This window comes from Anopheles moucheti, chromosome 3 (genome assembly GCF_943734755.1).
Source record: "Anopheles moucheti chromosome 3, idAnoMoucSN_F20_07, whole genome shotgun sequence".
Classification (NCBI taxonomy): Eukaryota; Metazoa; Arthropoda; class Insecta; order Diptera; family Culicidae; genus Anopheles; species Anopheles moucheti.
In genome coordinates, this window is record NC_069141.1 from 77051673 (window position 1) to 77061998 (window position 10326).

General features: G+C 40.8%; 2 protein-coding genes across 3 annotated transcripts; both read right to left on the bottom strand.

Annotated features, from left to right (window-relative positions):
- Window positions 1–4756: 4756 nt before the first annotated feature.
- On the bottom strand, window positions 4757–7304 carry LOC128300505 (probable pyruvate dehydrogenase E1 component subunit alpha, mitochondrial). Of its 2 annotated transcripts, none has more exons than XM_053036585.1 (3): window positions 7189–7304; window positions 6584–6643; window positions 4757–6155 (listed from the first exon to the last, which is right to left on the bottom strand). In XM_053036585.1, the coding sequence occupies exons 1-3, from the start codon at window positions 7240–7242 to the stop codon at window positions 5076–5078; spliced, it is 1194 nt and encodes a 397-aa protein (XP_052892545.1). In that variant the 5' UTR covers window positions 7243–7304; the 3' UTR covers window positions 4757–5075. The 2 variants fall into 2 exon arrangements, with proteins under 2 accessions (XP_052892545.1, XP_052892544.1); XM_053036584.1 differs by lacking the exon at window positions 7189–7304 and adding an exon at window positions 6757–7095.
- Window positions 7305–8009: 705 nt separating this feature from the next.
- Window positions 8010–10124, bottom strand: LOC128304388 (alpha-tocopherol transfer protein-like). Its single transcript, XM_053041570.1, has 5 exons — window positions 9990–10124; window positions 9758–9914; window positions 8801–8908; window positions 8380–8738; window positions 8010–8297 (listed from the first exon to the last, which is right to left on the bottom strand). Exons 1-5 carry the CDS (start codon window positions 10099–10101, stop codon window positions 8173–8175), a joined length of 861 nt encoding a protein of 286 aa, XP_052897530.1. The 5' UTR covers window positions 10102–10124; the 3' UTR covers window positions 8010–8172.
- Window positions 10125–10326: the final 202 nt, after the last annotated feature.

Here is a 10326-nt window from a genome sequence, read left to right on the forward strand (position 1 = left end):
TAAAAATTTCATTCATGAAAATTTCATTCATAAAAATTTCATTCATGAAAATTTCATTCATAAAAATTTCATTCATGAAAATTTCATTCATAAAAATTTCATTCATGAAAATTTCATTCATAAAAATTTCATTCATGAAAATTTCATTCATAAAAATTTCATTCATAAAAATTTCATTCATAAAAATTTCATTCATAAAAATTTCATTCCTGAAAATTTCATTCATTAAAATTTCATTCATAAAAATTTCATTCATGAAAATTTCATTCATAAAAATTTCATTCATGAAAATTTCATTCATAAAAATTTCATTCATGAAAATTTCATTCATAAAAATTTCATTCATGAAAATTTCATTCATATAAATTTCATTCATGAAAATTTCATTCATAAAAATTTCATTCATAAAAATTTCATTCATGAAAATTTCATTCATAAAAATTTCATTCATGAAAATTTCATTCATAAAAATTTCATTCATGAAAATTTCATTCATAAAAATTTCATTCATGAAAATTTCATTCATAAAAATTTCATTCATAAAAATTTCATTCATAAAAATTTCATTCATAAAAATTTCATTCCTGAAAATTTCATTCATTAAAATTTCATTCATAAAAATTTCATTCATGAAAATTTCATTCATGAAAATTTCATTCATAAAATTTTCATTCATGAAAATTTCATTCATGAAAATTTCATTCATGAAATATTTCATGAAATATTTCATGAAATATTTCATGAAATATTTCATGGAATATTTCATGAAATTTTCATGAAATTTTCATGAAATGTTTCATGAAATATTTCATGAAATATTTCATGAAATAATTTCATGAAACTTTTCATGAATTGTTGGGCGCCATCTTGCTCTGCTGGTACCAGGTGTTACCTCTTGAAAAACATGCTCTCCTGGTATCGGAAATCTGAAAACAGCTGGTTTGTATGGAAAGTTAGTGTATAAACATTGCATACCTTACGGCGCATTGCATTGCAAGTTGATTGCATACCTTTAGGCGGGCAAAATTACCAGGAGCTACCTCTTCCGTGCATGCTCTCCTGGTACTATACATTCGAAAACTGGTGGTTTTCGAAGAAATTTTTCACGACCAACGGGAAAGTTATTGTTTAAACATTGCATACCTTTAGGCGGTTTTCGAGCAAAATTACTGTACAAGGTGCTACCTCTTCCGTTGAAGCTTTCCTGGTATCGGGAATCTGAAAACAGCGGGTTTTGTATGGAATTTCGTACCAGCCCATGGAAAGTTTGAGCGAAATGAAGGATGCTCTCGGTTTCATCCATCTTCCTTAAACTAGTGAACGCTCTCACGGGTTTGATAGTATGCAATGCAATATTGATGGCAAATTTATTCCACGCTGCAGGTTATTTCACCTGCAGCGCAAATTTATTCCACCTCGTGAAAAACATGCTTTCCTGGTGTCGGAAATCTGAAAACAATTGTGTGCGCGGCAACGGTATAGTGGTTTTCACAGTTGACCAGCTGATTTGGTCAATGGACAAATTTGTCAGCATTTTGTCAACTCTCGTGGCCCTGCACCTAATGGATCAAAGAAAGTTCAGTAAGTAGAAGCTCACCACAGAAATCAACCGTTAATTTTTGTTCATCGCCTAAACCATCGACGTGAGCGAATGATCATGGAGGTAGTCTTTCAACACTAAAACTTGACCTAGCATTTTAGTTTTCAAATGCTAAAAGCTATGCAAATCTAACCGACTGTGCATAACACAAATTATTGTTATTATATAAATGTTGCGTTGTTTGTTTAATGGGGTACACAATGTTAAACAATCCACTAACTAATAAATAAACAAAAAAATCGAAATTCACAACTTAGCAACTCGCTCATTCTGTATTGCAAAACGTATGACGGGTGACTACCCTTCACAATGCATCAGAGAATGAGCGATCTCCCGCCAGGATATGCAATATATACGCGGCATACTTACGTGGAGTAATATGATTGGATGAATTTTCCTCTGCATTCGGCTCCATCTGGGCATCATCCTCATTGATGACGGCACCACTATCTGTGTTTGTCCCCGTGCTCGATGGTCTCGGCTGTCTTCCTCGGCGACGTATCTTAAACATACCATGAGTCCAACCGGCTTCACCCCGTGAAAAAAGGGACGGGTACTGTAGTGGATACATCATCTGGTTGGTCTCATACACTGGCCTTAAGGATCCTGTACCACGATGTTGCAGCACAATCTTCCGTGTCTATTCCGTGCTACCGGCGATATCGTCACAAATACACATGACCCATCTCACCTGCAGTCGGTGTGTTGTTTCGGCACTGGTCAATACCTGGTATACGTGAAAGGAGGCAAAGGCGCAGCTCATCGCGAACAGACATGCGTTCATACGTATGACTGAACATCCATGTTAGTGGATTGCGTATGATAAATACTCGCTGCAGGACAGACAATATCGATTAAGTCCACCACCAAATGCTGGTACTTGAGTGTTTTGTTAAGTTAAGTTAAGATCGAAGAAGTAAAACTGAGTGTTGCATGGCAAATATCCCGGAAGCACAGCGAGCGAACCAATTCGATGGCAAAGTGTTCCTTGGATGCTGTAGTTGTAAATTCCACCACGTGCTGCTTCTCGAAGTTGGCGCACCTATGATTGTAGCTACATTTAGAAGAGTACAGGTGCAGTGGTAACTGGTGTTGGTGGTGATTTAGTCGGTTCCGATATTGTATTCGAAGATGGTGATGACCCTGGCGGTCCATTTGAAGAAGATGATTAGGAACGGCCCAGCGGCGGATCAAACGGTAGGCGGAGTAGGCCCCTTCTCACTGCGCTTTTCGCCTTGTCGCATTTTAAGTCCCCTCAATATTCCCCTTCCCTCCCTCCATCGTTTTTGAAATTAGAGGCCCCAACTATAATTCCGCCCTGGGCCTCCAAGGGGATTGATCCTCCACTGGTTCCCATGACTACCGACACGCGACCATGCCAAAGAGATCAAATAACTCAAGGTCCCGTGGGACGTGAAGGGCACCGGTAATGCAGTGTTTATTGCGCCTTGTCGTAGGTCGTGAATTGCACCATCATCTGTCTGCATGCGCTATTCCTTGCCCTTGGGCGGTATGAAGATTATACGGCAGCACCAAATCCTTTCACCATTCACCTTCAATTCGCGCCGGCCAAGTTCCGGCGATGCAGTGCGCTCGGTACTCGTGCATCGCCCTGTGGTGCAGCGAAGCAATTGTTTTTATTTGTTGTTTTGATGTGATCGACCGGAGGGAGATGAAGGGCCCGCGGGTTCATAATCGTTAAACAGCTTCTGGATTGTGTGCTGCTTCCGGGAACAATGACTGTACAATTTATTTGTTCCATCACTAGCTTTTTCTCCATACCATTCATCATGCCATTACACAATAATGCTAAAGTTGTCTAAATTATACTTTTGATTGTATTAAGTGATCCATTTCATGCGTACAATTCAAATACTGTACTCTTCGTGGAATCGGTTTAAATTAAAAAAAAAACATATTAATATGCTTCAGAGAAATACACTCCCATGAATAGCTTTCCAATTTGATTTTCTTTTTACCGTGCAGTATTCTGGCCCTCATGATATGACTAATAGGTATGATTAATTACTATAATTGAAATGTTCCTTTTGTTCACTTTGTTGAAAAACAAAACCAGCAAAACCTTCAAAGGCTCAGTTAATGGACGGCCATTGAGTCCATTATTGCGATACGAGCAGTATTTAAGTAGCCCTTCCTTTGACCTGAAATGTGAGAGCTTGATTTACTTCATTTACCTATCACTTTTTCGCAAACTGTGTACGAATTCGAATAGTATGACTTCATTAAAATGTCAATATGCTGTAAATTTTAATAACCAATGTTAAACCAAAAGAAAGTTAAAATCAATTGCAGCATTCTACTAATATAATATCCGGGGTCGAAAAATATTGCAAATAAAAGTTCCCAATGGGTTCCCATTTTTATCGGCGAAAACAAAGGCGTTACTCGAATAGGAAACGGAAACAAGAAGTGGCCGTACATTAGGGCAGCATTAAAGTTGATCAGAATGCAGAGTACCTCCGGAAATTAAATTTTCGCTGGGATTTATAACTAATTCCTTAAACCAGAAGTCCTTTACTTATAAATGAGGCAATGCTAAAATTCCTTAAAACATACTGAGATTCTTTTTCTATCCAATTTTACTGTAAAACTAATAAATAAATTATTTAATTTACTAACTAATAGTTATTCAAGTAAATCATGCATCGTTGATATGACAAATTGTGTGGTAGTGCTACTCAGCGCTTGGTGGCACTGCACTCATCGAACAATTTGATTTTTTAGGTGTTCAGGATTGTTTTGCGAATATTGAAATCAGCCCCGCGTCGATCGAGAAGTGGTGTAAAAACTACATCTTATCACAGAACTGTGGCTGTATTCTTTTTTGTAAAACTTCTAATTAATGTGGACATTCACCAATTTTAGAGGGAAAGATCTAGAGGGAAGATCAAAAAGCTGATCGTTATGCCACCAACTAGAACGCGATTGCGCAGTTGAATCTGAACTGGATGTTGTAACGTGTGTAATAAAAAAAGTTTACATAAAAAGAGACAAATGTAAATAATGTTACATATACATTATTTGCTCTACCACTCACCCCTTCTGCATGGAATCTTCTTGCAAAGCTCGTTATTGTTGTTTGTAGGATTTCTTTCAGTTATGCCACAATTAAGAGAATTCCAAACAAATTTGCACTCTCGTTTACTCTATGAGTGTCAAGTGTATTTGTGGTTCGTCTTAAATGCTTTGCAACCCGTTTACGATGAAAGAATGAAATACATGTCCCGTTTCGCCCAAGCCTGCTCTCTTGAGCCACAATTCAGCATGACTTACTACCCTGAGGGAGGATGTGCAGGAAAATATATCACTGATACAAAACAAACATACGAACACTGGAAACAGTTGTTATCCCCATTCAAATGCTTCGTGAGATTGCAAACAAATAATATTCTCGTTTTTATCGTGATGGTGCTGGACTGCCAAAACATCTATAGGCCGTTTCATTTTTGCTTCTTTACATATTGACCGCCTGTCCAAGTCGCTTGTGTGCAAGTTCCGCGTGCGGCAACGTGTTGCGCACGGCCGTCAGGTTTTGTGGGTTTGCGTAAATATCTGCGGTAAGCTCCTCGACGGAAATTTCCTTGTCCGCCTTCGCCACTTTTGTTGCCGTGTCTACCTCCGCCCGTATCTTGCCCTCAATCTCCTTCAGCTCCTCTACCGTGGCCAGCTCGGTGGTTAAAATCTTTTCGCGTAGCGATGTTATCGGATCTCTCGTTTGTCTTACTTCGGCAATTTCGTCACGCGATCGATAGCTGGTGCCCGGATCGGACATTGAATGGCCAGAGTACCGGTAGGTGGCCGTTTCCATCAGGATCGGTCCCTTGCCGGAGGAGGTATGTTCCAGGGCGAACCGGGTCGCTTCGCGGACAGCCAATACGTCCATACCATCGACCCAAATACCGGGCACAAAGTCTCCCCGTGTGTAGTAGTTGGTGTTGGCCGAGGCGCGCTCAACGCTGGTGCCCATTCCGTAACCGTTATTCTCGCAGACGAAAATGCAAGGCGTGTTCCACAGTTTGGCCATATTGTACACTTCAAACAGCTGGCCTTGGTTGGCAGCACCGTCACCGTACAGCGCGATACATGCCCCCTTGGTTCCGTTATACTTGGCCGCGAATCCGATTCCTACGCCAAGCGGAACCTGGGCACCGACGATACCATTTCCGCCGTAGAAGTTCCTACCGTACATATGCATACTGCCACCCTTGCCACGAGCACAGCCACTGCTACGGCCCGTTAGCTCCGAGAGAACGGCCTGCGGAGCGACGCCCATCAGATACGTCCATCCGTGACAACGGTAAGCGGTGATACAGGAATCCTCGGGGCGCATAGCGGCACGCATTCCGACAGCGCAAGCCTCTTGGCCAGAGTACAGATGGCAGAACCCTCTGATCACCTTTTCCTTGTACAGATTTCCGGCGGCCGTTTCCATGCGCCGGATCATGTACATCTGGCCGTAGTATTTCAGGGCATCCTCCTTCGTGACAGTCACTTTAGTCGATGGACCTTCTTCAAGGTTATGCAGCTTGAAAGCCTGACGTTTATGAGGTTGGAAAGGACATCGTGCAACACGAACGCAAACAACGAAAAAATGTTAAAGACAATCATTAAGGGATACATTTTTGCTTCTGTTATTATGTGCTATGTAAACAATCTGCAGGGTAGAGCTTCAGACAATCAATTAAGTGCTCCGTTTTTTTCGATGGTAGTTGTGAAAAGAAAATGCAAATTCAAACAATCTATTATACGTATTAACGAACACGATTACGATCAGTCGAGTGATGTATTAAATACGCGTTATTAAACACAATAACATCTCTGATACTGTCATACTATTGCTGATAATGAACGACCTTGACAGGTTAATATGTCCGCGGAAAGAACGGTAGGTCATTTCAATATTAAATAAACTGAAGAGATTGAACTGCTATTAACAACATCACAAGAACCAAAATTACTTACCCGTGTCTCAAACGTAGCTTCCGAGGCAAATCCATTCTGCTGCTGGCTTGAAAGAGTTTTCTAAAACGAAGGAAGGAAAGAAACTATTCAATACACTTGCGCACATTTATTCAAAAAGCTCAATACGTTTGCCGGCATTTGCACACGCTTATTAACAGGTAAACAATTCTAACCACTTTGTTCTCAAGTCCGCTGGAATTGGCCGCGATATTCGTTTTGATTGCTTCCGTAGCGGCTGCAGCCATTTTGCCCGACCGGAAGATTGTGTTCACCCATTTAGACAATCCCATACTTAGCTGTACGGTCAAAACTTCCGAACGTTTATCAAACGGATTTTATATGCGCCTCTGTTCGTTGCTAGTTGGGTGCACCACAAACACTAGATAAACCCCGGATAATACTTCGTATCTTGTTCACTTTTCCATGTCCTTTGCAATGCTACATTATGCAATCACTATGCGCTAGGCGAAGAACGGTGGAGGAGAATGGTTTTAGCGAGCGATATCTTATGCCAAAGGAAACACTTCAACCACAGGTAAACAGCAATGCACCGCGCTGAAACGTTGCCACAGCATTAGTCATTACTTTTCACCGGTTTTACTCACCAATGTGCCAAACAAATTGCGCTGGCCAATCGATTTTGCTACGTTTGAGAGCATATTTCAGCGGTGAAAATGTTATGTGTGTTTTCGCAAACAATAAAAATACACAACGGGAGAATGGTTTTGACGTTTGGCACGCAATTTGACAGTTACAGCAGGCGACTGCCAACGACGAGTGACAGTAGGGCGCGCATGACCGTTGGACGTATTTCAATTTTAATGTTCTTGGCCGAAATTAGGAAACTGAAACTCAACCGAATTTTGTACAATCACAACAATTAGAAATCATTTCACTGTTTTTTTTTAAAGTTCCTTTGAACAATAGCACTTTGAAACATAATAGTTTGAATGTCACTAACACGACTTTAAGGCTTTCAATTTAAATAAACGATGTCTTCTGTACTGCGTAAAGCGTGTTTGTAGCTAAGTTTAACATAATTATTACATTAAACGCCATTTAACTGCAACTAAAAGTGGTAAAAATGGAAGTGTTAATCAGATTTTATAGCAAACGTTTTGTGTGCCCCACCAGGCTGCTCCATTCATAGTTCATTCCTTCAAGTTCACTTCCTTCTCTGAATGCATAGTTCATTCCTTCCAGTTCACTTTCTTCTCTGAATAAATATTCACAAAATGCACAGAAATTGTAGGTTTGATTATCATCACTGTTTTCCCTTAAAAATACTGAATATTTATGCAAGACAATTCCGAGAATTCAACATAACTCTGTTTCGATAAATAAAACTGAAAATTTAAATTGTATCTCTCGAAGAAAAAGCTTCAACTTCATAGCAATGTGTTGATATGTTACATACTTTGTTAAGAAATTTTATTTCAAATTATCGTGTTACATTTTAACAGCTTAAAAAGCATTTTTATTCGTTATCCATTAAATAACATTATCTCTATGAACCGTAGCCTCACGTGTGACATTCAAAAAAGGTGATAGAAATTTACCTCATTAGTTTAGAAGAAAAACCGGTTCCGCTAACCGAACAGCCCGAACATGTACCTTGTTGGCTTTGGGACACGCTTTGCTTCGTCGACCAAATTTTGGGACTCCCCACCACGAAACCAATTATTGTGTGCGTATAATTTGTCCTTGAAGCAATCTGCAATTGAAGCATACAGTCAACGTAAAACGGTTCCAATCCGCATTCTCCACCTACTCAAACAGGAAGTCAATTAGCTTACCATGAAGCTCCTGGAACGTCCCAGCCGTACCACCGTACTCATTCGGCAAGCTCTCAACAGGTACCGCGCTGTGGAGCGTATCCATGCCGACGTGCATGTTGATCATCTCCTGCACGTCTTTGCGCATAAATGGGCGCATAAGAAACATTAATCGATTCATGAACGGTACCACATTTATGAAGTGTATTTGCTTGAGTCGGATTGGCAACGCTTCCTGCACGTAGGACATGTGTTTCCTTGCCGCCCCCATGTTTAGTTTGGTCATGTGGCCCAGATGCATACCCTGCATGTCCGACAGCATAATGTGCCCGTTTGCATTGCCCTCCAGCTTCACCCACAGATCGAGACACATGGTCATGCTGGAACGGGAAGGAACTGATTAGGGATGTCGTGGAATTGACTGTTTTGGTACGATACATACAGCTTTAGAATCTGCGCGTGATTGAATTCGGTAACATCGGTGATGAGCAAACGGGTGTAGACCATTTTGTAGCCTTCCTTCGTCTCACCTGGCAGCACGGTGAACATCCTGTGAATATAAAGCGCGGTTCAACGGGAAAGTTAGAACATAAACGATAAGTAGTTAGCATAAGATCCATTAAATGTTACAAGATTCACGCATTGTACAATAAGTCCTCAATTATTGTTCCATTAAAAAGCGTTACTGTCAACTTGTTTTCAGTTTTATAATGTATAACGGTCATTTTTTTAAAGGTTCAAAATTAGGGAGAACTCTATTCCGGGCCTTTCTGTACCTGAGCGATGAATATGAAATTCAACCCACCCTCAGGGTCAGGGACAAATTCATCAAAACCTTTGTACCCTTAAATATTTCTAACCGAACCGACGGAAGAACTTGCCGTTAGAAACATTAAGGAATGGTCTTTAAGGTACCCCACATTCAGGTGGCAATACGAGCTGCACAGTTACTTGAAACATTTCATGATACATTTAACGACCCGCAACAGTCGCAGATAAATTGCTTAACCACTGATTAACCACTTAACCATTGCTTCATGCACTGGTCGCAGCAAATACATGACGCCTCTAACGATGAATTCACGTTTGTTTACTTTAACACTCCTCCCCATACGCTGGTGTATGTGAGATCTTCGAGATCAAGCAAATTGTTCGATAACAACGCAAGGGCGGCAATTATTATTGTGGGTAATCTTCAAACATTCGCGTCCAGCACACAACTACACTGCTGCACGAGACTGCTGATTGAGAATGATTAGTTTGATATAATATTTACACACGCTTGTCTACGCACTTCGAGGTTTACGTTAAACACTGCGTGGGGAGAGGGAGGTTTAAAAATTCCATCACTAAACAAAATTTATACACAGAGTCACTTAAATCTCAACTTAATATTCACATGATTTTTTGTGCCGTTTGTAACGCATCGTTAAACACATCCCGGTCGGTGAAGCATTCCCGGTGGCTCGTGCGCAGTGTGTAATAGTTCTCGATCGTACGCTGGGTCGCTTCTGCATTGCAATAGTTGGCGTGCAGGAACAGTGCTATTTCATGATCTGTCGCAAACAACAAAACAAAACAGTTTGGTAAAAGATTTTTGTTTCAAAAGTTGCCGACCATGCTCGACTCACCTTCAATTTGTGGCAGATGGGGTTGGGTGGTTAGCCACTGCTTGATCGTTTCGATGCTTCCCCGATCGACCGAAGGCCAACGCGTAAGCTCATTAACCTGCTCACCGTCCATCTCCGTGTCCGTGTCCGGGGAAGCGCGAGATTTACGATCTGTTCGCCGCGACGGCTTAATGTAATATGCTGAATAAATGCTACACAATGCTTCAATCGCATACAGCATCGACGTCATCGTCTCTGTACGCTTCCAGTCGAGTGTCGCGTGTGCGATGAGATGGCAAGATTGATGCCCGAAGCGGTTTTAGTTCGCGTACACTTGCGCTCGAACCGTCTCGCTTAT

Bases quoted from the DNA above. Each gene is read 5' to 3' on its own strand.
- LOC128300505 (XM_053036584.1), bottom strand. From the start codon at position 6,873: ATGGGATTGTCTAAATGGGTGAACACAATCTTCCGGTCGGGCAAAATG. The intron at 6,644-6,756 runs GTTAGAATTGTT...CCTTCGTTTTAG, and splicing joins GCGGACTTGAGAACAAAGTG to AAAACTCTTTCAAGCCAGCA. The intron at 6,156-6,583 runs GTAAGTAATTTT...CATAAACGTCAG, and splicing joins AAGCTACGTTTGAGACACGG to GCTTTCAAGCTGCATAACCT.
- LOC128304388 (XM_053041570.1), bottom strand. From the start codon at position 10,101: ATGGACGGTGAGCAGGTTAATGAGCTTACGCGTTGGCCTTCGGTCGAT. The intron at 8,739-8,800 runs GTATGTATCGTA...TTCCCGTTCCAG, and splicing joins CACGCGCAGATTCTAAAGCT to CATGACCATGTGTCTCGATC. The intron at 8,298-8,379 runs GTAAGCTAATTG...CTTCAATTGCAG, and splicing joins GACGTTCCAGGAGCTTCATG to ATTGCTTCAAGGACAAATTA.